The sequence below is a fragment of the Phodopus roborovskii genome, unplaced genomic scaffold (genome assembly GCF_943737965.1).
Source record: "Phodopus roborovskii unplaced genomic scaffold, PHOROB, whole genome shotgun sequence".
Classification (NCBI taxonomy): Eukaryota; Metazoa; Chordata; class Mammalia; order Rodentia; family Cricetidae; genus Phodopus; species Phodopus roborovskii.
In genome coordinates this window covers 2534521-2562295 of record NW_026126482.1, presented here as the reverse complement: position 1 = coordinate 2562295, position 27775 = coordinate 2534521, and the positions used below count along the sequence as shown (strand labels likewise).

At 44.4% G+C, this 27775-nt stretch overlaps 2 protein-coding genes across 2 annotated transcripts; both read right to left on the bottom strand.

Moving 5' to 3' along the window:
* Positions 1 to 1666: 1666 nt before the first annotated feature.
* LOC127229405 (procathepsin L-like) lies at positions 1667 to 3981 on the bottom strand. The gene is made up of 5 exons (XM_051194535.1): positions 3938 to 3981; positions 3641 to 3836; positions 2929 to 3091; positions 2203 to 2311; positions 1667 to 1792 (listed from the first exon to the last, which is right to left on the bottom strand). The coding sequence occupies exons 1-5, from the start codon at positions 3979 to 3981 to the stop codon at positions 1693 to 1695; spliced, it is 612 nt and encodes a 203-aa protein (XP_051050492.1). The 3' UTR covers positions 1667 to 1692.
* Positions 3982 to 12595: 8614 nt separating this feature from the next.
* LOC127229141 (procathepsin L) lies at positions 12596 to 15568 on the bottom strand. The gene is made up of 7 exons (XM_051194151.1): positions 15443 to 15568; positions 15053 to 15175; positions 14817 to 14963; positions 14413 to 14637; positions 13790 to 13952; positions 13104 to 13218; positions 12596 to 12695 (listed from the first exon to the last, which is right to left on the bottom strand). The coding sequence occupies exons 1-7, from the start codon at positions 15566 to 15568 to the stop codon at positions 12596 to 12598; spliced, it is 999 nt and encodes a 332-aa protein (XP_051050108.1).
* Between the last annotated feature and the right edge of the window lie 12207 nt (positions 15569 to 27775).

Genomic DNA, 27775 nt, shown 5'->3' with positions numbered 1-27775 from the left:
TCGGTGTGTTATTTGGGGTTGGTGTGGGGTTGGACAAGATCAGCAGTGGGCGGAAAAGCCTACTCCCTACAGTGTATAGTTTTGTATCAAGCCTAAATCTTCTTTAGACTACAAGGGGAATTGTAGTGATATTCACCTCCACACCTGTAGCACTGACCACACCCTTTTGGGAGTGGTCACAAGTGTGGACATGACAGGTGATAAGGATTAGGTTTGAGGCTAGGAGCTCTCTCTCTCTCTCTTGCTTCCTACTCAGGTTGCAGAGAGTATCCCGGTGACGGAGTTGGCCTCCTTGGAGCAGGAATGGGCTGCAGTCACCTTTTTCCTGTCCAAGTGCATTCTCCCCGAATAAACTTCACTTCATCTGTACAGGGTCTGGTGAATCTTGGTGCTCACATTAAAACACATCTCTCATGATGTACAAAATCACTTCCAAGTGCTCAGAGGGGTAGCAGAGCTGAGACTCTGGAAGGAATCACAGACAGCAACTTCCCCTGAAGGTGCAGGTATAGACTTTCTGAAAGGGGCTCCATCATCGCAGGCTGTGAATCCAGCAACTGAAAAAGGTGAGTTAGCTAATCTACAAAACTTGGGTGCTGCATTGGGAACAATCAAAGGATCGAAAGAGAAGCCCCCAAGGGAAGAACAATCTTGGCCACACTCAGAGGCTCCATTAGGCTTTCTATCCAGATATCCCAAGAACTCCAACAGACTTCAGGAAGCCAAGGGTCAGAAGGAGAAAAAGGGGGTGGGGGAGGGATCAGTCAATGTGATTAGAGAGTCCTAAAAAAAGAAGAAATAAACATGTTTTCAAAGTACTTAAAAACTGTTAATATCAAGATCATTTAAGGAAATTCAAATTAAGCTGCTTTTAGATTTTCTCCTAACTCATCTTGTATGACTGATTACAAAAAATAATTGAAAAAAAAAAAAGAAATAAAATGAAAATAAATTTGGTGTGGATGTTGGGAAAAGGAAAGACTCATTTACTGCCTATAGGAGCACAAACTGGTGAGGTCACTGTGGAAGCCAGAGTGGAGAATTCTTAAAATGGTGAAGAATAATCTACTACACAATCTAGGTACACTTCTTGGCATAAGCCTGAAGGAAACCACGTCCTCAACTGTACACACATACTCTGACATGCTCTTTACGTGATAAATAGCAAAGTGAAAGAATTTAAACACCCAAAATTTCTTATTGGATATTCAAAATGCAATACATATTTATAATGAAATTTTATTCAGCTGAAAAGAAAAATGCAATCACCTTGGCATGCAGCCATTCAATCTCAGCACTTAGGTGACAGAGGCAATCTAGACTCAAGGACTGCTTGGTTGTATGCAATGTGTTTTCAGTTCAGCTACATCTATGTAGTAAAATTCTGGCTAGAAGGAAGAAAGAAAGAAAGAGAGAAAGAAAGAAAGAAAGAATGAATGAATGAAAGAGAAGAAAGGAAGGAAGGAAAGAAGGAAGGAAATAAATGTAAAGCTTCGTCTTGGGGCATGGTCTCTGGAGGAACCCAGTGTTGCTTTTGAAACAGTGGCAGGCAGAGCACTCAGCACAGGAGCTGTGTGCATACTGGGGTGTCAGTGACGGCTCTGTAGAAAGCTTGAGTGTGAGCTTCAGTCATGTGCTGTCCTTTGGCCATGCCGTCCCCAGTCTGCTCCATCCTTCTTGCTGTCCAGAAGCTCACACAATAGGGTAAGCGGCTATTGTAGCGATTGAACAGTGGTTGTTCCTATCTTTGGCCATCTTTATGTAGCCATCCATGCCCCATTCTTCACCCCAGCTAGAAGGAGAGCAGGTTCACCATTTAGTAGAAAGAACACAGCATAGTAGTTTTATTACAGTAACCCAATTTAAATACCAAGGCCACCCTTAACTGATAGATTCATTTAAGACAGAGGATCAAACTCCTGAATACTAGTAGTACTTAACATAGAACTATGGAAATCACATCAGGTAGAGGATATTATACCTTCCCACCCTCACATGGCTCAGAAATAGACACCCAGTGGTGAAAATTCCATCTTAACACCCCAAAACTGTGACATATTCTCACATTCAGAGTGATAATCACATTCTGAAATTTTGGTGCTCAAATCTGTGAGATAAATTGCTTGCACCTGCATCCAAACACTGCCCGCAGACAGTAGTACCTTTTTGAATTTCAAATGTAAATACTTGGACTCTTCATACCTGCTTTTGACCAGCCAGTATTTCTGACCATTTGATTCTTCACCATAGCCAACCAACAGGACAGAGTGGTTTGGGAAATGATTATAACAATCTGGATCATAATACAAGCCTGGGTAGTAAGAACAAAGTCAGGTAAGAGGCTTCAACCAACTCCTAGCAAGGACTGTCATAAACAGTAACAGAAACATTTCCCATTTCAGTGCAGTGACAAACTCCAGTGATAAGCCTTAACAGTAGAATTTCTGTCAGCAAGGCTAGGTAGCTAAGATCTCATACCAACATAGCAGGAATAAAGTTTATCATCAATCCTTCAGTGAAATGCTTGCTTGAATGAATGTGAGAGATCGTATCTGTTTACAGAGATTCAGTCCAAGAAAACCACACAAAAGGCAACATTATCCAGATGAAGAGGTTCCAAGAGGATCTAGCTACAGAAGTGAAAAGCTATTTAAAATCTTGAAGCTACTACTACTGGAACAGTTCAAGTAAATTAAATAAGCGAATGCATAGTGTTGCCAATTTTAAAAATGAATGTGGATGCATGTTCATGGGATTTAATTAATGCAAAGTAGGAATAATATATTAAATATGTTATTCCACTGTATGAAAATTCTAGAACTCCAAATATTTACATCAAACCTTATATCCAAAAGAAATCACATAATTGACTGCTGTTGGTGGAGGTAGAAATTTTCCTCATCAATTATTGGATTGAAATGCTCTTACCACTCTTATAGAATAGGAGGGAACGAAGCCGACTACTAATTCCAATGGAGATGGGCCCCACGGTGGCTACAGCCTTCATAAGGGCATCCTCGTTAGACGGGACTACCACAAAGCTGGTGACATTAGCAGCAGAGAACTTAGGATCATACCTGCATGGTCCATTCTTTGAAAGAAAAAGGGGAAGGAACAAACAAAATATCATGGTTGTTTCCATTCACCTGCTGGGGAAGGTGAGTCAGGAGTGCAATCAACTGATTTGTCATCCACACAGTGGCTTGATATTTGCCCCTGCTGATCTTTCCCTGTGTGTGTGTGTGTGTGTGTGTGTGTGTGTGTGTGTGTGTGTGTGTGTGTGTGTTTATGAAATGTCACATGACCTGACAAGCTGGTAGATTTCAATGGCTGGTAGAAGCTAGCTCTCATGTCTTCAATGACACGCCCATAGGTATTCCTATTAATAATGGCCACCATGGAGAAATCTGCACTATCTGTGGAATGTTTTGCAAAATATCCAGGTGAGCAGAAGCAGGGGCAGCTACATGGGAACCATGAAATCAGACCAGCATGCAAAGGCTGACACCTTAATGGCTGCACTGATGGTGGTTAGGAATTTTTTATCACGAAAAGAGTTGTCAGGACAGAGCATCAACTGCACTCTCGTTCTACTTTGTAAAACCCGACAGAGGAATGCCAACAGAGGATTCCCACTTACTTTTGCTTCATAAGGATAGGACTCACTGGTATCCAAGCCTCCATTGTCCTTTATGTACTGGAAGGCACTGGTAAACAAGCCACCATGGCAGCCATTGTTGTGCTGAGACCTGGAGCAGTCCATGAGGTTCTGTTCACTCAGAGGAACCAGCTTCCCTGTTTTCCGGAACATTTGTCCTTCTAGGGAACCAACGGCACTAAATGCCCAAGAAGCACCACAATTACCCTAGCGTGAAGAAAAAGCTGTCATCCACAAAATTGATAAAGGTGTTTGGCAGAAATTCACGTAATCACACACTATTGCACAAGCAGTGCCCTGTGTGATGCTGCAGCCAGCGACATGTCGGTGGACAGTGACACCTGAGAGTGTGATGTGTCCTACCTGATCTTTCACAGAAGTCACATAGCCATGCTTTCGCCAATCCACATACTTGGGGACATCACCTAGCAGAGGTTCCTGGAATATGTTTGTCTCCTTGGCCTCCTGGCTTTGGAAGGCAGTCAGTGTTTGGGCCAATTCTGTTGGTCTCTTAAAGAAAGAGTAAACAATTCATTGCAAAGGGAGAGATGACTTAGAAAGGGTTGAAGAGCAGGGAAACACCATGCCATCCAATCCACGCCACACTCACCAAGTCACCGAAGACATTCATTGCCATAGTGAAGGTGTGCTTCCCCTGATAGTAGTCCTTATTGTGCAGCTGAATTATTTTCATGTTCTCCTCCCACAAGGCTCTCCTCTCTACTTCTTCATTCTGGAAATAAATACAGTGCACAGTCCTTCTCCTAAGCCCAGCCCTAGTTCCCCTCAGTGCATGTATTGTTGTAGAAGAAGGGAAGCAAGGGAGGCTGGACACCCTTGGAAATGATTATCTAGAAGCAGCTGCAGCAGAATGCTTTGCCATCAGTGCTTCTAATGCATGCCATCAGGTAAAATGGAGGAAATTTAAGCTTCCACAGTGTAAGTTCAGGCCCAAGATCCCTCTATGAAAGAGCCTGCTCACTGGGGTCCCTTGAGATTTTCCATGGTACCCACATTGATGTACGTTTTTCTGTATTTTGTCTTCCATCTCTGCCATTCTGCATTCAAACTGGGATCATGTGTTGGAGCAGCTGATACCACCCCGAAGAAAACTGTAGCCAGGAAGAAAATAGGAATCATGCTTCCAGACCTAGGGATGGAAAAGAAATGAGATTCTGATGACATCAGGCTTCAATGAAAACCACATTTCTACTTCAGAAATCCAGGCCACTGTTGTGGTATGAATTATCTGAATCATTGTTTCAGTTCTTTCCCAAGCAGTGTGGAAAGGGATAAGGATAGGCTTGACTTGCTATAGACACATGGAAGCATTCGGACAGTCTACCAAAACAATAAACAACTGCCCAGGTTTCCAGGTATTGGAGCGTGTGTGCACTGTATACTTAGCCCACTACAGGCTCTGGTGCACTCTGTGTATAAGAAGTTTAAAGAAGTAACTAATTTATGAAGAGGTAGCTGGCTCAGGTTTCGTGCCTTTTGGTATTGAGCTCACCCAAAGTAAACATGACTTGTACACAGTGTGATACATACAAAAATTTGGCAAGAATAGGATTGACCAGATACTATTTTCATTGAACGGTGTATACACCAGGGGAGTGAATATACCTTGATGCCTTCCCTTCTGAAAACTTCCTGTGACTGTCTCTTTAGAATATCTTGGAAGATTATACTCCTAATAACAGTTAGGAATCTGTCTGCCCATAACTGGGATGTGCCTTCCCAACCCCACCTCACTGACTCAATGAGAATGGGTCACAAAGACAGTCACTTATATATGTGGGATTGAAGGACAGACTAGCCCACAATTCCAGGCTCAAGTCTAAGGTTTTGGTGCAATACTCAGTGCATTTTACAGGAGGCTTGCCACATGATACACCATTTGCACCTGCCTGGGCAGACCAATGGATTTCACAAGTCAGTTGAGAGCATAATACTGCTTCCTGTTGTCACTGAGTTATGCCTATGACAACTTGAGTTTAAGGCACAAACACATATTGTCTGTTCCTAGACTTAAAAATAACTTTTTGGACACTGACTAATATTGGCATCTTGAGAATTCTGGTGGCCTCCTGGAATCTCTAACAGACTTCCTTTGCATCCTCACACAAGGTCTACTAAATCTAGGGCTGATACGATCATTCCTGAGGAGTCTGCCTGGTGCTGCAGGCGTCTCTCCAATGCCCTCCTCCAGGACAGTTCCCAGTCTGCCTGGGCAGAGCTCAGGAGCTCACCTGCGATGTCCACAGCTGGGCAGGTGTTCTTCCCAGTCTCAGGTCTTCAGAGGCTGTTGAGATCCCAGGCTCTGTCCCAGCTGCATGTGGATCCAGGCTTTAAACCCAAATCTGTGGCTCCAGGACAGAGTTCCTGCCCAGTTACCCCTCCCTGCATGACCAGGTGGCCATGGAACTGGACCTCCAGGCTGTGGAACTATAGGCACTTACTGATACTGACACTGGTGTCCACCCTGTCCTGGGGCATTGGGTGTGGGCTTCCTGGTGGACAGTGGGGAAAGGAGCCTTGGGTCCATGCTTCAGGAAATTAGAGTGTCAATCTAGTGACAATTGCTGAGAAAGTGTTCTTTCTCACAGATAGCTAGGCACTTGACTCAGGGAAGAAGGTTCTAGCTAACTGTATGTGGATTTCCAACAAACTCTGCTCTTGTATGACAAGTAGAGATTTTGATTAAACCGTTGTCAGTGGTGTCTGTGAGTAGTTACCTATATTGTAGCTGAGTGTTCCTCTTTACTCCACAGCTAAGGTGGGTCTCCTGGTGCTTACAGACACTGGGATCTTTCTTCCAGTGTCAGGAAGGATGGAAACTGGATTAGTGAGCATCTTTAGGAGAAGGCAATCCCCAAACAGGGAGGAGATGTTCCCAGCCAACAAGAGAATGGAGTGCAGTGAGGGCAGGGGTTTCCTGGGACTCAGAGCACTTGTATTCATCTCCTTCATCAGCTCTCTCGGCTGACTTTCTAGTCTCACATCTGCAGCTACGCTAAAAGGTCTTGGTACAAACACAGGTGAACAACATGGAACTGACCAGTATTTTGGAGTCTGCTTTGATTGACACCTCTGATTGTGTTCCCTCAGTCTCTGCCCGAGATTGAATTTACGGGATTTACTGTCAGGGAACTTAATGCTGGAAGGGAGCTGGAGTTTGGACAGCTTTTAAGCAAGGAGACAACTGTAAATCTACAATGTGTAGGTAGAAGCTCCTGCCTTTGACCAGTTAAGGAAAACAAACCATAACTATGTCAACCCTCATCACTCTCCTGGAGTACAACGTAGAAAATAATGTTTACTGAGTATTGCTGTCACCTATTTTGAACAATGTTGATTAAGCATGTTCTAAGTTCTTGAAGAAAACATGGAGTCATACGACATTCTTTTGAATACTTTGTTTCTCTATTTGAGGCGGTATAATCCGTTTACAGACAATCTCAGACCTGTACTGTCTTCATTGCCACCATAGGCTAACAGGAAATGTGACCTTTCAGCAGCGCATCGGGGGAATTAGGGGCACACACATTGTCCGGCAACTGTTATCACCACAGGTCTGCAGAGTTTATTATTCTGTATTCCTAACCTGAAATTCTGTTCTCTGAAAGTGTCTCTCCTCTCACAAGCCCTGAATCCACCCCTCAGTTTTGTGTGCGAGTCTGAGGACTGCTATGTGATGAAGTTTGTACCCCATCTAACACCAGCCATGTTGAAAGTAAATCACTAATCTAACTGTGTAAAGGCATGAGAGCCCTCCAACATGAGCACACGTGTGTCAGTCTCATGGTTCTGAGGTTGCTCCTCCATATGAAGATCTCACTCTTTGTTTATCTGCCCAGCCCTTGATAGACCTTTGGCTGCCTCTACATCTGCTTCTGGCTAGTAACACTGCTGTTCCCATAGGTGACAAATGTATCTCCAGCATCTCCTGATGATCCTTCTGGGTGCACATTGAGATTGCAGCTGCTGGGTTTCCTCCTTGTCGCCCCAGAGCAGGCACCCCTGGACGTTACCTGTAGCCATGAACAAGGGAGCTGATGTCAGACACAGGTGTGGCCTCGGTTTCCCTTTCTGAAGTTGTCTTCCCCCCACAGCGTGAAGTTGTTGTGAGCCACGTTTCCCAAGATCAGTGCTGTGCAGAATCTTTTAATTGTGTCAGTGATCACGGGTGTCTTCCTCACGGGGCAGTCTAGTTCATTTATTTTGTAGCTTTGGTCAGTTTTAGGAGTTTCAAATTCATATTTCTTTTGCTATCCTGATTCTTCTGGGCTCCAGCATTTGTTGCCTGGGCCCCCTCTGCAGGGCTTCTGTGAGCTAGGCTGTCAGGGAGCAGCACAGGGACCTTCACTGGAAGGAGGAATCCTGCAGAGCCACCAGGAGAACTGAACTGACACATCTTGCTGAAATTTCCCAGTGGAATGAGAAGCTTTAGGGAAGTCACATTGCAGCACAGCCCTGGATTAATCCTTGAAGCTAAGCTCGGGCCTGGCCTAGGGTTCCCTGGACATTTGCATCCTGAAGTTCCACACAGCATGCAAATTTGCCTAAACAAAGAGAAGTATTGTGCCTTTCATAGTTTAGTCTCCCTTTCTTTCCTTCTTCCTCTCTTCATTCTTTTCTTGCTTCCTTCCTTCCTTCCTTCCCCCTTCCTTTTTCCTTCATCCCTTCCTTCTTTTTTCTTTCCTCTTACTTTTATTTTTGAGATTGTAATTTAGTTACATTTCCCCCCTCCTTCAAACCCTTACATATACCCCCTCCCTGTTCTTCCACTCTGTGGACTCTTTTATCATAAATTGTTTTTATAGGCATTTATGCCTTTGCCTATATACATATATTCCAGAAAACCAAAACCAATCAAAACGTGGATTTGTGGGGTGAGGTCCCAGTAGATACATGCACCTAAGACCCAGGGAGCATGTGGGAAAGGGAGGATGAACATGGTAAGAGCCAGTGACCAGGGCTTTGCTGTGGGATTGTTTCGTCTCATAGCATCAGAAGCTAAAGCAACAAAAATCTTACCAAACAACATTATAACCCAAGTCAGTGTCAACAGTGACCCTACACCAGAGGAGAAAGCTATGACACCTGCCTGCAGCATGCCCAAAGGCGCCCGAGGTTAAAATTATACCAGGAAACTAAGTTTGGAGAAGTAGGGAAGGGAATTTCAGCAAGAGAGCTGAAGGTATGATCGTTCCAATCAGTCATTCAAAACAAGTGTCCACACACACTTTCTGAAATGATGCTGGTCCCAAGTCACATCAGATTCGAGGCTCAAGCTGTGTCACCGTGCACTTCCTTGTCCCATCCAGCTTTGGTCATGACAGAATGCCACTGCAGCAGGACTCGCCTCCCCAGCCCTGTCTGGCCACACTCCCCTCTGAACAGGTGCCCCAGACAGCATCCTCGCATGCTGGCCTGTGTGCAGGGACATTCTGCTGGTGTGCTCAGCAGCTCACCCTCACTTCTGAGACCTCTCCCTGGTATTTTCACTGCTGAGTTCTCCTGGGCTCCTTGGTACAAGGCCATCTTCCCTTCTGCTGGGGTGTGGCCTCAGATGGTCCCTCGCTTTGGGCCTCATCACTGTGGCAGCTGGGAGTGTAGTCATGGACCATGATGTAGTCATGGACCATGATGGAGTCTTCCATGCTGTGCTGTGGAGTGCCATGAGCACTGTACCCCGCCTGTCATTTATTCACCCATTTAGTTAAAGTTCACATTTAGTTTTCTATTCTGAATTCACATCAAGTCCTCCCCTCCCTCCTCAAACATCTCTGCTTTCTACCTCATTTCAAATTTATGATTCATTTTAATTTCTTTTATATTATCATTGTTCCACAATCTCTCTTTCTCTCTCTGCCTGTCTCTGTCTCAACTCTCTCTCTCTATGTATCTCTAACTCTCTCTCTCTTTCTCTGTCTTACACACACACACACACACACACACACACACACTCACACTTTTTTTTTATTCTGGTGTTTTATCATAAGACAGGGCACCCTCATCACATGAGGCAAAGATTTTGGGAGCCCTGGTTATTTATCTCCTAGGGCCTTGGTATCTAGATCCCACATCTCCTGGTGTCCTCAGGCTTCCAGAGCTGAACCTGCAAAACAAGAGATCAAGGCTGGGAGGAGAAACCCAGGAGAAGACTCAATAGCTTGGTTGTTTTTCTCATCTCTGCTGGTCTGAACACTGGAAAATCTTTTCCCCTTATTGGAAGGTGTAACCCCATTTGTCCTCTGGACTTCCACTGGTGTAACACTCAGAGCTGCAGACTGCTTCACTCAGACTACACATCTGCAATGGAAACACTTGTGTTATGAAGTTCCCAGTCACCACCATGTGCCTTTTAGGGAACATGCTAGAATACCACATTCAGCAACCCTTTCCCAGGCCTTATGTATCAGAGGCATCATAATTAGGTTGCATGCATATAAGCCTTTTAAATATGGTCTCTGATGAGAGGTATTCTTTTTGGGCCTTCGTTTTACCAGTTTGGAATCTTCACTGTTAGTGACAATGAATTTACTGTACAATGTGTGACTTATGCCAACCCAGATGTGCCTTGCTCGGTACAGACTACAACACAGCACTTTATCATGGGTTGTGTTTCTCTTTTATCTCTTGTCAAGCACCACTGCAGCTGTTACGCAATCAATAAAGACACAGGGACTGACGTTAGGTCCAAGCTTCAAGCTGAAGGTCAGAGAAGCAAAGCAGCCACCTGCTAGCTCTTCTTCTACCTCAGCTCAGACCAAAGGTGTGATCTTTATTCTCCGCCTGAATCCACTGCTCCTCAGAATCACTCACACTGCTGTGCTCCCCTCAGCAAGGCTGGAGACGCCCGAGACTGACTGCTGGAGACCCTGCTCCTGTATTTTATTTCTCTCTAGTGCTGGCAGTAACGGTGTGTACCTGGCTTCGATGGCTAACTAGGAGGGGCTGCTTTGCTACTTTGATCTCCAGGAGCTTTAAGAAAGCGTAAAGAATGAATCACCACATGCAGTGTCATCCCCACCATAGGTGCTGTGAAAATCTAACTCAAAGTGTCTGAGATAATTGTGTTGATGGTTGGCCACAAGCAGAGGAGCCGTGAGCTTGAAGAGCCTGAAGTAGAGTGTTTGCACAGCATTAACCTCACCAGAACCTGAGAAACTCCTGGGGCAATGATATCCTTCCTCCTATCTCTCTCATGTATGTTACAGTTAGAGCCCGAAGGCCGGGGTGAGAGAGGCAGGACCCCCGGAAAGCATCTGCACATCTGGCCTCATTGTCAGTGACTCCTGCAAGTGATGCTCTAGCTTCCCCAGAACCATGACACTGAATCTGGAGAGTCAGAGGGAGTTCTGACCCTAGGCAGTCTGCCTTCACACCTACCTGCCTCATAGGCCTGGGTCAACATAAACTCCCCACTCCATCACCTGTGAGCTAAGGTCTCCCAGGACACCCTGATGCCCTCACCACCTGTACCTCTGTCCCCAAGCACTGGGACTGGGTACAGTCACCATTCTGTATTTCTGTCCCATTGAGGAGGTTAGCAGTCACTTCCTGGGACCCATTGAGCCTGCTCTTCCCTTCTGATGACTGGATGCTTCCTGACCTTTGGGTAACAGATCCTATATCTCCACCCAGGTGACTCTTCACCAGTGGGAAGGTAACATGTCACATCTGAAACTGAATCTCACACTACACTACTGAAGGCAGGGTAGAGCGTGCACAGCACGGGGAGCAGTCCTTTCTGTGAAGAGCCCAGATGTTTGATCCTATCCAGCTATGCTCCATATTGACCTTACATAAGAATGGGAAAGGATTATGTTTTTAGGAATAAACAAAATAAGGTTTATATGACCAAAATCAGCAGGATATGTTTAATATCAGAGAGGTTCTGTCCCAACTTTAGTCACATGGTGGTTAGGGCACAGGACACAGTCACTCATTCACCAGAGCTCAAGAGAGAAGAGATATTATGAACTTCAAAGCTTTTTGTTTAGTAGCTAATGATGGGAAAGTTGGAGAAGTGTTCTTTAAGGGCAGAATGAGGATGTTTCTGTACCCCTTAGATAAGCTGGGTTTTTTTTAAATCTGCATGCATTTTTTTTTCCATTTGCAACCCTCAAATGCCTGGGGACAGGATAAACTTGGTTTCTTCTCCAATTCAGAGATGTCTGAGCCCACGCATATCTGTTACACATGCTCAGAGATAGCAATGGTGAGCATGTAGAAACTGAAAGAACAGGTGTGTGCATGCTTCTGCGTTACGCGGCCCTGTAGGGTTATGAAAGTGTCCATTGAGCATGCCAGCCTCCAGTGACTGTGGACCTGGCTACCAGCGGCTTCTGCTGGGTGACAGGGCAGTCAGAACACGGGACTGATGTCTCCAAAGGAGATTAAGGCCCAACCCAGCTCAGTGGAACAGCCCAAAGTGTCATCCCACTACACAGAATGGCATATAATTTAAAATTTAGAAATGTGTGAAATAAAAGTTTAAGTTTCACATGTTTTCAGACCCTTGTGGATGATGAGAACCTCAAAATATGATTATGGCTGCAATGTTGACCCGATGACAGAGTCCCCTTTCCCTTCCACTAACATGGTAGCCACCTTCACTATGTCTTCACACTCCCTTGCACGTGTGACTAAGAGAAGCCACTGTCAACAAATCACAAGGAAGCACCGTCCGTCTTTTACAAATTTTTATACAGTCTTTTCTACTTTTATAAAATCATGTACATCTTACAAAAACTGAAAAATCAGAAGTCATTAATACATAGCAGCAGAGTGGCAGTAAGTTTGGACTCAGTAAAATGTCCCAGAGTTTCATAGCATAGCATAGACCTTCAGTGACTCAGCTGGTCCGTGAAGAGGGAAGCCCTTCTCTGTGGACACCGTTCCCTCTTCTTGTTGCTGTCCATGGGCTCACACAGTAGGGTAGAGCGCATATGTAGCAATTCCACAGTTGTTGTTCTGGTCTCGAGCCATTTTTATGTAGCCATTCACTCCCCAGTTTTCACCCCAGCTGGAAGAAGAGTGTATTCACCATCAGTAGGAAGAACACCGAGTAGAAGGCTTCATTACATCAACACCCCCATTGAGACACAGACACAGAAGTCAGACATAATTGACAACGTGAGAGATGACAGAAATCACCTCTTGGATACCAGCTGTTGCATGATACACCACTGTGAATCTCAGCAGAGAAAGGATAGGGTGTCTCCCACCTACAATGGCTGATACCTAGAAACTCAGTGGTTCTTATTCCATCTTATCACTCTCCAAACCATGGCAGTCTAATCATTATAATCACTGTAAAACTTCTTCACTCACAGTTTGTGGGGTTAATTGCTGAGAACTGAACCCTAATACTGTCTGCAAATGTTACTTCTCATTGAGTGTTTCAAATGTGAATGTTTGGGGTTAGTTTTACCTGTTCTTGACCAGCCAGTACTTTTTGCCATCTGATTCTTCACCATAGCCAACCAGCAGGACAGCGTGATCCAGGAAAATTAAGTCGTTGCTACAGTTTGCCTCGTAATACATGCCTGGTGGATGAAATCAAAGCCGAATGAGAGGCTGCAGTGACCCCACAGTGACTGCTGTCTCCAGCAATAATGCAAACATTTCTAATTTTGGTGCAAGGACAGACAGACAGGAGTGATTGTGTGTTAGCAAGGCTTGGGACATAAGCATATATGGAGAATAATCACAAAAAAGGTTAGCATCGATATAAAGAACCTTGATTTCTGGCTAAATGTGCTAGTTCATGGAAACCACATGAAATACAAAATATAGGAATTGAGTAGCACCCCCTAGACTGACCTACAGAAGGGGAATATCTACTTAGAACCCTAAAGATTAAGGAACTGTAAAAAAAAAAATCCAGTAACATTAAGTGACATAAAACTTGAGCTTGCTAATGAAAGAAACAATGCTAGACACAAGTTCATGGGATTGTTCTTAATGGATGTCAAGCACAAACAAAAGAGATCAGTATTGTTCCTGTTGAATTAATATTTACAACTCAAGATGTTAACCTCAAAATTAATCATGAAGTGGGTGAGGCGGAGTGGAGGCCCCACCTTTCTTGAGATTACTGAGAAGAAGCTCACTTACCACCCCTGTAGAACTGGAAGGAAGGGTGCTTAGAATCAATTGCAACAGAGATTGGCCCCACGGTAGCCACGGCCTTCATTAGCAAATGCTCGCTTGGTGGAATTCTCACAAAGCCCGTGACATTAGCTGCAGAATACTTAGGATTGTACCTGCAGGTTGTATTCTAGGAAGACAAAGGTAAAACAAATATCATGCTTGTTGCCATCTACGTCCTGAGGACCATGAGTAAGAACCATAGGCGACATAGCATCTTTGCTGAGGATCTCCAAGTGCATGTGTTCATAAAATTTCACAAGTCCTGGCAAGCTGGTAGAAATTATCTAATGTATTTTCCATGATACCCCATGGATATTCTTACTGATAATAATTTTTCACAGTGGAGAAACCTGTGCTATTTGTGGAATAGTTTGCATATATTCCAAGTGAACACAAGCAAGGTCAGCTTCACGGAAACCATGGAATCAGACCGGCATGCAGAGGCTGACGCTTTATTGGCATCAGTGAGGATTTAATAGGATGGAGTCTATCATGGAAAGATTAATTCTGACAACAGGGTATTGTCTGTACAATTGTTCTGTTTCTTACGATCTGAGCTGGAGTGACAACTAAGGATTCCTACTTACCCGTGCTTCATAAGGATAGGACTCACTGGTGTCCAAACCTCCATTGTCCTTCACATACTGGAAGGCAGCATCCATCCAGCCCCCATCACAGCCTTTGTTTCCATATGACCAGGAGCAGTCCACTAAGTTCTGTTCACTCAGAGGGACCAGCTTCCCTGTTTTCCGGAACATTTGTCCTACTAAGGAACCAACGGCACTAAATGCCCAACAAGCACCACATTTACCCTAAAAAAGAAACAAAGAGCTGTCATCTACAAAATTACAAGAGACATTTGATAGCAATTTTCATGATATAATAATTATACTTAGAAGTTTGTGCCAAGCCACAGTTAGTAAGACACGGATGGCATTTCCTTCCAAGTTTCCTAGTGGACAGTGACACCTGAGTGTGTGAAGTGTCTTACCTGGTGTTTCACAGGCGTCACATAGCCATGCTTTCTCCAATCCACGGACTTGGGGACATCCCCCAGCAGAGGCTCCTGGAATAGGCTCATCTCAGTGGTGCTCATGCCTCGAAAGCCAGTCATCACTTCCTTGAATTCTGTATTTGTCTTCAAGAAAAAGTAACCCAATGTTTGCAGAGGGAGAGACCACTCACAGAGATCTGAGAATCCTTCCCTGTCATCCCTGTCACACTCACCAAGTCACCAAAAGCGTTCATCTCCAAGCTGAAGCCATGCTTCCCCTTAGCATAGTCCTCGTTGTGCAGCTCGATCATCTTCCTGTTGTTCTCCCACACCGCCCTCTTCTGCCCTTCTTCGTTCTGGAACAAACACAGTGTGTGCTCTTTCTCCACTTAAAGCCCCACCCTCACTCCCTTAGTGAACCTGCTGGTGAGAAGCCAGTGAGTCTGTAACCCCCGGAAGCCACAACCCAGACCCCATGTCAGCAGGGCCATTTCCCATCAGTGCCCATGTATGGTGATCAAGCAAGGGAGGAACTGGATTCCATAATGTGAGCTCTATATAAATTTTCCACAGCATGGGCCATTGCCTCTGTGCTGCCGCTGGGTAGTTTCCATGGCACCAACCATCATGTATGTTTTCCCATGTCTTGTCTTCCATTCATGCCATTCATCATCCAAACTGGAATCATGCAATGGAGCAGCTGAGACCACCCCCAAGCATAGAGTGGCCAGGAATAAAGTAGGAATCATGTTTCCAGAACCTAGAGATGGAGAAAAAAGGAGATTCTGATGACATTAGTTCCTCAATATAAACCCCATTTCCACCTCAGAAACTCAGGTTGCCCCATGGAATGCAACTCCTTAAACCCTTCTATCCACGATTTACCCTAATATTGGTGAAAAGACCAAGCATGCATTTGTTTCCGAGCGCAGACATAGAAGGATTTCATCAGTAAAAATTACAAAAAAATGAGCAATTCCTCAGAGCTCCAGGAGTGTGTGTGTGTGTGTGTCCTGTACACTTAGCTCACCAATGGAAACACACCTACTGCTTCAATAAGTTTAAAGGAATGGTTAGTTTTTTACAACATATTTGCCTCAGGTTTTGTGCCATTTTTCATTGAGCCCAGGTAAATTAAACAAGACCGATTCACAGTGTGATCCATAGCACATACACAGAGATGTGCAGGTTTGAGGGTACCAGACCCCATTTCTCTTGATCAGTGAACATATACAGAGCCACCATGCCTTGGCTTCTCCCCCTCTTAAATTTTTCTGTCATGTAGTCTCTGGGACATCTTAGAAGGACAAGAGGTAGGAATATGTGTTCCTCATAACTGGGATGCACCTTTAGAATCCCATCTCATCGTCTCAATGAGGACTGGTCACAAGACTAAGTCATTGGTCAGCCCAGCCCTTTGTTTATATTAGACTGAAGGCTCAGTTCTTACAAGTTTTTGATGAAACAGGTGAGATAGTTCAACTGATAAAAGACACGCCATATGCTCGCCTCTCAATCTGCCATAGTAGACCATTGGGTTTGTCTTGGCTATAATATGCCTATTGATGTTCTCTGTTGCCACTTGAGTTATGCCCATGCCAGCCAGAGTTAGGAGACAAGAAGGTACTAACTGTGCTCTGACCTAGAATTCCAACTGACTTGGACACAGAACAACACAAGCCACTGAAACGTTTGGTTGACAATTGGGAACACCATTCACCCTACTCTGCATACCAACACTGTTTCCTGAGGGGGCTGCCTGGTGCTGCAGGCGTCTCTCCAATGCCCTCCTCCAGGACAGTTCCCAGTCTGTCTGGGCAGAGCTCAGGGTCTCACCTGCGATGTCCACAGCTGGGCAGGTGTTCTTCCCAGTCTCAGGTCTTCAGAGGCTGTTGAGATCCCAGGCTCTGTCTCAGCTGCATGTGGATCCAGGCTTTAAACCCACATCTGTGGCTCCAGGACAGAGTTCCTGCCCAGTTACCACTCCCTGCATGACCAGGTGGCCATGGAACTGGACCTCCAGGCTGTGGAACTATAGGCACTTACTGATACTGATGTCCACCCTGTCCTGGGGCATTGGGTGTGGGCTTCCTGGGAAAGGAGCCATGGGTCCATGCTTCAGGAAATTAGAGTGTGAATCTAGTGACAATTGCTGAAGAAGTGTTCTCTCTCACAGCAGGCTGGGCTCTGTGTGTGGATTTCCAACAAATCCTATCTTCTATTAGCAGTAGAGATTTTGATAAAATCCTTGTCAGTGGTGTCCATGAGCATTTAGTTATAGTCTAGCCAGTGGTGTTTCTAAGGAGGGTCTCCTGGTTCTTAAAGACTCTGGGATCATTTTCCCAGAGTCAGGGAGGATGGCACCTGGGTTACTAAAAATATTTAGGTGAAGGCAATCCCCGAACAGGGAGGTCATGAGAGGTATTGAAGGGGAAGAGAGAGGATTGGAAATATGTAGAAACAGTCCTGCTGTATGAAATCCTCAACAATGAGTGAAGGCACTATGTAGTTTCCCAGAGTTTGGTGGGTTTTTTGTATGGTGACTTTTGTGCCTGCATGTTGGGAAGATGCCAAGATGCCTTGAGAAGACAAGTTTGGTCTGGAGGCATGTTCTCTGGAGGAACCCAGTGTTGCTTTTGAAACAGTGGCAGGCAGGACACTCAGCACAGGAACTGTGTGCACACTGGGGTGTCAGTGATGGCTCTGTAGAAAGCTTGTGTGTGCACCTCAGCCACATTCTGGCTTGTCATCAGTGGTCATCAGGATCTCGTCATTCACGTCTTCCTTCTCTTCTGCCTTTCTCTTGTGAGAAATGATAGGAAGAAGGAGGTTCCAACGGGCAAGGGGCAGTGTGGATGCAGGATGGTGGCCGTGGGAGAAAATGGCCTTGATTTGACTTCAATTTCCATTTGTGATCTCTAGGCACATTAACTAAAACCCATCACAAAATCACCTCTCTAAGATAATTCCTGCAGTGTGTTTGTTCTAGAATTCCTTCCTGGGACATTCAGATTTCCAAAATCTTCCAATATGTGGAATCTTTTCTACACTATGGTAATTCCCTAAGTTCTAAGCATGGCTAGTATCTGGCCAATGGCCGTATAAGAAGTTTCTGAAAATTTGGTTATGTGTCCAAATAAGCCCCTTAATTTTGGCGTCTGATGACAGGCATAGAGGGGGGCACTGGGAAGTGTTTCTGTTTGGGTCTTTTTTTTTTTTTTATCACCTACAAAGAAGCCCCATTGTGACAACGAAATGTTTCCACCGTGTCCCAGTGTGTCCTGGAGTTGCAGGTGGTTTTGCTACGTGTTCAGGTGCAGACTCTGAGCTGGTGTGAGGAACTGTGCCAAATTCTTTTTTATTCCTTATCTTCTTCAGGTACCAAGTGTCATCCTAGGCACAGTGCTATTGCAAACACTAACTGAGAATGTCCAAGATGAGACTTTGCCAAATGGTCCCTGTCATAGACCAGTGACAACTCAAGCACAGTGGTCACGACCCGTTGCTTCGCCGAGAAGACACGCGACACCTGACATGACAGAGAACACTCTTGCTGTCAGTCATTGTTTTAGTCGGAGCCTAAAGGCTGTTAAGAGTTGGCCTTGGGAAACCAGTGATGCCGGCGGACCCTGCATGTCTTGGACACAGCGGATTCTTTCGGTTCGGGCGTCACTCAGACTGCTGCCATGTAATTGAGAAAAGCCAATAAGGATGAAGCGTAGATCAGACGCCTGAACCAGATAGTGAAAATCAGCCGGCCAACTAGAGCCAATGTTATTGGCAAAGGAGACGAAAGGAAAAAGCAAGCAAACAAACAAAAAAACCCAAAACAACGAAATCCGAGATAAATATAAAACCAGTAGGGTATGGTGAGATGTGGACATTTAATATCAGCCCCCGGGGAGCAGATGCTGGAGCATCTCTGTGACTTCCAAACTGGGTAATATAATGAGTTCTAGGCCTGCCAGGGCTACATAGTGAGACTCTGTCTCAAAATTAAAAAAGAAAAAAAATTAAAATATATAAAATAAGCAAGCAAACAGGAACTTACAGCCTAAACTTCTGTTGTACATTTTTGAGGGGGTGGACCTGTGTCCAGCTTAGCATCATAGTAAAAAGAAGATAGCATCTGAGCTAATTTTTATAATGAAAAAACAAACAAACAAACAATGGAATTTTGGAATTCACAGGCAAATGGATGGAACGTGAAGAAACCATCCTGAATGAGGTAACCCAGTCACAAAAAGAGGAACATGGTATGTACTCATATATGGATTTTAGACATAGAGCAAAGGATCACCAGCCTACAATTCACACCGCCAGAGAAACTAGGATACAAGGAGAAACCTAAGAGATTCATACAAGGTCCCTCACAGAAGGGGGAAGGGACAAGATCTCCTGAGCACATGGGGAGTGGGGGGGCAGTGAGTGGAGAGAGAGCTAGGAGAAAGAGAAGGGGAGGAGAGGAAAGCACGCGGGACTAGGAAGATTGAGTTAGGGGAGGAATAGACGAGAGAAAGGAGAAAGAGAGAGAGAGAGAGAGAGAGAGAGAGAGAGAGAGAGAGACCATAAAAGAGGGGGCCATTATAGATTTGAAGAGAATACTGACTCTAGAGAAATGTCCAGAGACCTACAAGACTGACCCCAACTAACAATTTGAGCAATGGTGGAAAGGTTACCTTAAATGCCCTTCCCTGATAATGAGATTGATGACTAACTCATCCACCATCTAGAGCCCTATGTAGTATCTGATGGAAACAGAAGCAGACACCCACATCTACACACTGAGCAGAACTGGAATCCAGATGCAGAGAGGGAGGACAAGACCAGGCTGCAGAAACCCACAGAGGCAGCTGACCTAAACAAGGGGGAGCTAATGGACCCCAGACTGATAGCTGGAAACCAGCATTGGACCAACTCAGACTCCCTGAACTCGAGTCTCAGTTAGAAGGCCTGGGCAGTCTAAGGGACCTCTGACAGTGGAACCAGGATACATCTCTGGTGCACAAAAGGACTTTGGGAACACATTTCCCATTGAGGGATACTCCCTTAGCCTAGAGACAGGAGGGAGGGCCTAGTGCCTACTCCAAATGAGTTGACAGATATTGTTGACCCCTCCTGGAAGGTATCACCCTCCCCGTGAAGTCGGGGGGAAAGGGATGGGATGGGAGGGTGGTCAGGGGGCATGGGAGGGAGGGAGAGTGAACAGGAATCGATATGTAAAATTAAGAAAAAATAATAGTAACAAAAAATAAAAATAAAAAAGATTTATTTTAAAAAATGTCTATGTGTTGGTGTTTTACCTGCATGTATGTCTGTGTGAGAACACTAGATACCCTAGAACTGGAGTTACAAAAGTTTATGAGCTGCCATGTGGTTACTGGGAGTTGACCCAGGATCCTCTGGAAGAGCAGCCAGTGCTTTTAACCACTGAGCATCCCACCCACATCTGAGCTTCTAACCTGCATTCTGATATAAATAAGAAGTAAAAAAGAATCCATTTTAAGTCACTGTAGTGAAAGAATAACTACCTACCCTTATACCAATTCTCCAGATTTAAGGTCCCATCCTCCAACCCAGTACAGTCAACTCTCCCTGCGATACCCTTTCTCCCCCCTGGAATGTGTGCATTTTCTAGGCAGCATGATCATGCCATAAGTTGCTTGTGGTTCAGGCATGAGGACCTGATCTCCAGTCACTGTATTCACAGCATCTGGTGTGGTGTCACAGGCCCGTAACAATGGATCTAGGAATCAGAGGAGAGACAGGGAATGAATTACTTGCACCTTCTGGCCAGCTGTACTAGCTGAGGTAGCCAGCTGTAGGTCCAGTGAGGCACACTACTTCAGAAAACAGAGAGCAACTGAGGAGGAGACCCAACCTCTCGAACTTCAGCCTACACGTACAGGTTGCACAGGCATGAACATGCACACACTTATACGTGCACGCGCACAGACACACACCCTACAAGCATGCATGCACGCAAGTGTGAGCATACCCGAACTTGTGCCAACAGACTCACAGAGGGTTCCCACTTCTCTTTGTCTCCTCGCTGAATCCAGTCTTCCACAGTGGCTGGAGTCAGCCTTTAGTCTTGTTATCTTCCTAACCCAAAGACCGATTTTCTTGCCCCAAATATCTACCACTTACTCCCATCCCAAGAGAATTGTGGGCCATGCAGAAATACAGGTCATGTAGACACAGGGCACCTGCAGCCACCGTAGAGAAGTTCATATGAGTTGTTGGCATAGGGTGGCTGGCAGTTTGGAATTATCCATGGGATGTTTTCTATTATGAATGACCCTATGATCCAAGATTCTGGCACACTGAGAGGGCAACCCTGAGCTCGTAAGGAAGACAGTTAAGACAAAAGGAAGCCTGGTTTGACTGGCCCCATCCTGCTGAGTCAACACCTCCAAAATACACTTAGCCCAAGGTTATCAGGGGACCCTTAAATCAGTCTTCAGTCATCGCCACGCTGTTCCTTTGTACCCTCACTTGGAGGATGGTGCTCATCCAGTGGCCTCCACCCCTATACTGCAAATCGTTGAGTAGTTTCACCATGAGGTGCAATACCCAAGCTTACTGCTTGTTCACTGTAGCACAACCAAAGCCCTTGGCAAGAAGCATCTTACCTGCTCAGTAGAGCCGTTGTTCCCTGCAACTGGAGATGCTCAGAATCAGAAAGTCTTCCATTTTATTGTGAGTCTGCCTAGTTTCAGGGTCTCTCACACACACGCACACACTCACACACACCATGTATACAAACACATACACACATACAGACATATACACCATATATACATATATACATACATACAAACACATATAGAGACACACATGCGTGCACACACACCACATACAGACACACATGCACGTATACAAATAACTATAACAATTGCTATCAGAGGTCCAGAAAGAAAGGGTCCCTCTTCTGTTGTTTTTGGGATTACAAACAGTGTGGGCACCATGGAAGTCAGTGTTACGGCCCTTAAAAAAAGGAAAAGTAACTATCATATATCCTACCTATATCATTTTTTAGTGTGGACCCAAAAGAGTTTAAGTCAGCCTGCAGTAGTGTTAATGGTTTGTTATGGTGTGACTCACAATAGCCTACTGCAGAATCAGTCACAGGTGCCAGGAACAGGAAAAATGATCAGAAAGTGTGCTACACGCACACCCTGGTGTGCCCAGCCATAAAGACGGAGGTCACATGTATTCTTTCTGATATAGAACTCGGGTGTGGAAGAATCAAGAGTAGGAGGAGGATTACTATATATTTGGAAGAAGAAGTGTAAGAAAGAGGAAACAAAAGAGGCGGACATGGCCATTCTAAGCATGCACAGCAATGCCATAATGAAATCCCTTTGTACAAGAATGCAGTGCTAATTAAAAACGAGTGATTGAGGCCAGGCAGTGGTGGCACACGCCTTTAATCCCAGCACTCAAGAGGCAGAGGCAGGTGGCTCTCTGTGAGTTTGAGGCCAGCCTTGTTCTACATAGCAAGTTCTAGGACAGCCTCCAAAGCTACACAGAGAAACCCAGTCTCAAAATACAAAACAAAACAAAAGAGCAGTTGATCTTGTGTGCAATAATTATCTTGATTTATTATTCCATCTTGAAAAACATTGCAGACTATCACCCTTTTCATGGAAGATGCATACAGTTTCACCTGCAAATTTAAAAGAAAAGGGTAAACATAAAATATTCAACATCTAACCTGGGAGACAGGGGTGCAGCTGTGTTCTGGAAAGCTTAAGAACTCAGTGAAAACTACGCAGTTATGAAGTATCTGCCCTCTCCAGTTCACTGCAGCATTCTTTACAGTGCTGAAAACACAGACTGCATCTACCTATCTGTCAATTAAAGAAAATGTGTTATATCTACACCATGAAATACAATTTTTTTTCTTTAAAAGAATAAACCTGGTCATCACCAGTATCATCAACAGGCCAGGAGAACACTACTACGTTAAGGTATGGAAAGATAAACACCATACAATCACACCTATGTGTGGAATCTAAAAACTGACCTCGGATGTGCAAAGTGGAGAGTTGTTAATGGAAGGTGGAGGGTCTGGGAAAGTCCCTCAGATACTGGTCCTGGGGACTCAGGATTGTAGAATAGAAAGAATTGAGGAGGAGGAGGGAGACGAGGCGGCAGAGGAGGAGGTTGTGTAGGAGGACGAGGGAAAGCAATGAGGATTTGATAAACTATCTTTTAATAAAGGGCAAATGAGTGTTGTGTGAAGAGGACCTGTGGGGTTGGGATGTGGACCCCTTGTCTCAGGGGAGGCCCTAGTTCAGGATGGATGCTGTTTCCAGGGGTGACCTCTCCTGGCTGTTGTGCTATGGGAATTGTGGAGTCCTCTCAGGCGTTTGTGGGGTCCTGAAAAGATTGTTTTCTCTAAGGGAAATGAGCTTTGGTTTTCCAGAGCACAAGTCGTCCCCCCACCCCCGGCCACTGGAATCTACCCTGGTGCATTAACTGAGTGAGGAAATGCCTCTCATGGTACCTGACAGTTACTGGCTACCATGTGTTGGGCAGATCCTCCTTGTGATAATCATGGAATGGACTTGGGCTCCACAGTCTCATTGTCATGTACATGAGGTAAGCCAACTAGAGCAGCATGTGCAGGGTCCAGGATGCAGTCACCTTGCCAGTGTGGGAAGCTAGGGCCATCCTCCTGACCTCTGTTCTTTTTCTTCAGAGTCCTAAATCCTACCTGTGCCTGAAAGCCTCAGCACTGGAATGGGCAAGCCCTCAAGAAACAGACACCGCCCTAATGGTGGTGATGGACACAGCCTGGGATGGGTGGAGTCCAGGGCACAGTGTGTGCCGATGTCTGACTAAGAACCTGACAGAATGGCAAACAGCATTTTCTCCCGGTCTCTCTTCTCAGTATTTCTGAAGGAGGGAAGATGACTGTGTTCTTACCTTAGGTGAAATGATGCTGAATGCCAAATGTCATCTGGAACAGCAAAGAAGTCACTCGGGACCCCATCACTCCCCAAGGTGGTCGTCAGTCTTCTGTACATGTTCCTTCTGTCTGAGGGAAGAAAGCGTGAATCTCCCTGACCCTTAATTCCTTTTGTCCATTGGTACCAAATGATGCTCTATGTAACGTTTATTCTTTGCTCAGTAATATAAAATGTTTTTTATTGCATTTTACATAAGTACCTATAGCTCCTGTTACAATTACAAGTCTTTGCAGTTACAATTTGCATACACTCATGGTGTCTGTGTGTGCGCATCGTCAAGCAACTAAATTAGATGATTTGCACAAGCACCATCTGACTAGTTAGCTTCTGGTACTCGTACGTGCACATTCTGTTCTCTTACCAACTCTCTCCTACACAACATGTTATTAGCTGTAATCTCTGTGATGTGTGGTTGCTTCATCAAGCTCATCCCTCACGCTTTTTTATGGCTATATGGAGTTCAATTCCACACGTGGTCACACCCTATGATAATCCTTTGACTTTCCTCTGAGGCTCATAGAACCCTGTAAAAAAAAGGGATCAGAAAGAATGCTAGCACTGAAGGAGAAGAGGTGTGAAATGCCTCTAGGGCATGACACCACCATGGCAAATGTGACCTCACAGCAGCCGTGGCTGCCTGCACGGGGCCTGCATAAGACAGAAGCCATCAACAGCCAGGATGGAGTCATGGGGGTCTACTACTCATTGCTGAATTCCTGGCACATGGTGAGTTTTGGGGGAGACACAGTCATCATTGCCTTTAGGCGTGTGCCAAATGGTGATTCTACCAGGCTCAAAATAAAAACAAAAACAGGCACAAATCTGGTAGACATAACAAATTCTCCTGACAGTGTGCACAAATTACTATGGATAGCACTAGAAACTAGTTCGGTTATTATAGAAGTTAGTATGGACGTAACTAAACTACGAAGGATTCAAGGCAGCATCGCAGAGAAATTTTCACACCAGTCTTCATGGCAGTGCTGTTATCAGTAGCTAAATTATGGATCCACAGGAGTTGTCCATTACCAGATAAAGACAATGCAGGGTATATGCACGAAGGGATTCTTTTAGCAATAAAAATGAAGTCATTATCTGTAGGAAAATCGATACAACTGAATGGTGATTGTCATTCTGACGCTAGCTTTTATGAACTGTAGTGTCAGAAAGATAATATAGCTTTGTTTCTTTAATTTATTCTTCCCCAGTTTTAAACAGATACACGAAGTTGTGTATGCATATGTTCCATGAAAGTGAATGAAGTTATCTTAGGTAAGAAAGTGGACGAGGAGAAGAGGGAAGAGAGGCCTGGGGTAGGAGTGTTCATAGTGAATGTCTTTAATGCATGCACATGGTACCATATGCAATAACATGCAATGAAAATTGATGGCAGTAACAAAGCAGACTAGTTGCTATATAGTTTTACTCCAAATAAGGTAAAAAGAAGAGGCAAAAAGTACACAAAGTGTTTGGAGAACAATAGCACAGCAGGAATAAATATTACCTACCAGTGTAAGAGAATTAAAATGAGCAGTCCAAAGATATTGAGTGTGCAAAGGAATAATTAATAGGACTCAAAAAACAGGAACTCGCCTCACACATGAAAACAGCTGTAAAGACTGGAAGTGAAGGGCTAGGAAACATTCACACAAATGGAAAGCAAAAACAAGCAAGACAATTTAAGTAAGCATGATAGCTAATTATGACCGTCAGTGTGACGATCTGGAGTCATCTGAATGGGAGCTGCTGCAGATTCCCAGGGACACCAAGTCCCAGGGACACAGCGCCTCACAGTGGCAACAGAGGTGAAAGGAAGAGAGAAGGAAACTTGACTTTTAGTTCCCTTGCTTGCTTTAGTTCTTGCTGGCAAATCCCTCGGTCCCGTTGTGGCTGCATGGCTTAGCTGGTGTTGGAACCAGTCTTTTGTGGGACTTACAGCACAGACTGAAGATTGGCAGGTCTCTAGAAATGCTCCAGGCTTTCGGTGCCGGATTGGAACTACTGAGATGTCAGCCTAATGGGCTGAGCGATCACTGGATTCTCAGCCTTCTGGTATGAGACAGCTATTGATGGACTCCCCAGACGATCATGTAAGCCAATCTAATATGTATGTATGTATGTATACATATATATATTATATACATATATATAAAATGAATATATATATATATAATGAATGTATATATTCATTCTCTCTGCTCTCTGTTTTCTTTCTCTAGGAGACCATGAATAGTAAAGCAAGAAAATGAAAAAACATTGATGAAGCAACATAAAACACAAACACTGGACAGATAGACTATGCCCATGGTCTGGAAGAATTAATATTATTAAAATATAGTATCTAAAGGATCTACAGACTCAATGTAATTCTCCTAAAAAATATCAAGAACACTCTCAAAACTGAAAATGAAACAAAAAGAGAGACTCACAATAACAAAATTCACATGCTGCCATCATCAAATATCCATCAGAGTCAACCCAATCTTCAGTGTAAGGAATCGAGCAGGACCATCAAAAGAATGGATATAAACAACAGGACAAACTTACAACATCGAAAGGATCTGGACCTGACATATGCACACAGAAGAAAGGAACAAGGCAGACATTAATCTGTGTTTTGATATAATTTAATTTTTGCTTCATAAATACATATTTTTTATCTTGTATGAGATAGAGCTGAATACACTTTGGATCAGGGGTTGTGTATATTATGATACAGCTGCAATTTTCTTGGTCGATACATTAACTTTTTGTGTTTCCATGTTTTTTCTTTTATTGAAAATATATTTTTTTCATATAATACATTCAGATTTCAGTTTCCCCTCCCCCTACTCCTCCAAGTCCCTCCCAACCAGATCCACCCCTTTTCTGTCTCTCATTAGAAAACAAACAGGCATCTAACACATAATATATATTGTGTTAAAACAAACACAATGGAGTAGGAAAAAATAAACAGAAGGAAATATGCTCAAGAAAAGGTACAAGAAACATATATAGATGCAGAGACTCTCTCATTCACACACTCAGGCATCCTATAAAAACACAAAACTAGGAGCTATCATATATACGCAAAGGACCCATGGGGTAATCAATCAATCAATAATAAAATAAAATTTTAAAATATTGAAACAAATAGCCAGATGGTGGTATTACACACCTTTGATCCTAGCCTGCTCCACAAAGTGAGTCCCAGGATAGCTAGGCTTACACAGAAAAAGTCTCAAAATAAAAATATATAATAATTTGAAAAAGATATAATTAAAAGGGAAAGCCCTGCCGTGACATTATGAGACAAGGAGCCCCCAGAGATGCTGTCGAGTTCATCTTCTGCTGGGCATGCAGTGTGTTGCCCAGTGAGACTTCCCTTGAGAAATCTAAGTATTCACTTGTGAGTGGTCATCATTGGAGATAGCTTCTGGGCCAGGGTTGGGGGGCTTGTGTCCATTCTTTCAGCTCTAGGGTCTCGCCTGATGCAGAGTTGTGCTTCAGACATTTCTTCCTTTCTTTCTTAAAGATTGTTTGTGTATCTTACGTATGTGAGTTCTCCACTTGCATAAATGCCTGCATGACAGAAGAGGGCATCAAATCCCATCATCTAGCAGCTGATGGAAAAAGAAGCAGACACCCACAGCTACACACTGAGCTGAACTGGAATCCACATACAGAGAAGGAGGACAAGACCAGGTTGCAGAAACACATAGAGACAGCTGACCTGAACAAGGAGGAGCTAATGAGCCCCCAGACTGATAGCTGGGAATCCAGCATGGGACTGACTCAGGCCCCCCTGAACACGGGTCTCAGTTAGAAGGCCTGGGCAGTCTAAGGGACCTCAGACAGTGGAACCAGGATGTATCCCTGGTGCATGAAAGGCCTTTGGGAGCACATTCCCCATGGAGGGATTCTCCCTTAACCTAGAGACAGGAGGGAGGGCATAGTCCCTACTCCAAATGACTTCACAGATTTTGTTGACCCTTC

Bases quoted from the DNA above. Each gene is read 5' to 3' on its own strand.
- LOC127229405 (XM_051194535.1), bottom strand. From the start codon at position 3,981: ATGTCGCTGGCTGCAGCATCACACAGGGCACTGCTTGTGCAATA. The intron at 3,837-3,937 runs GTGTGTGATTAC...TTGGGCATTTAG, and splicing joins AGGGCACTGCTTGTGCAATA to TGCCGTTGGTTCCCTAGAAG. The intron at 2,312-2,928 runs GTAAGAGCATTT...CTTACTACCCAG, and splicing joins CCTCCTATTCTATAAGAGTG to GCTTGTATTATGATCCAGAT.
- LOC127229141 (XM_051194151.1), bottom strand. From the start codon at position 15,568: ATGATTCCTACTTTATTCCTGGCCACTCTATGCTTGGGGGTGGTCTCA. The intron at 14,638-14,816 runs GTAAGACACTTC...TTTCTTTTTTAG, and splicing joins TGACGCCTGTGAAACACCAG to GGTAAATGTGGTGCTTGTTG. The intron at 13,219-13,789 runs GTAAGTGAGCTT...TTCATCCACCAG, and splicing joins CTTCCAGTTCTACAGGGGTG to GCATGTATTACGAGGCAAAC.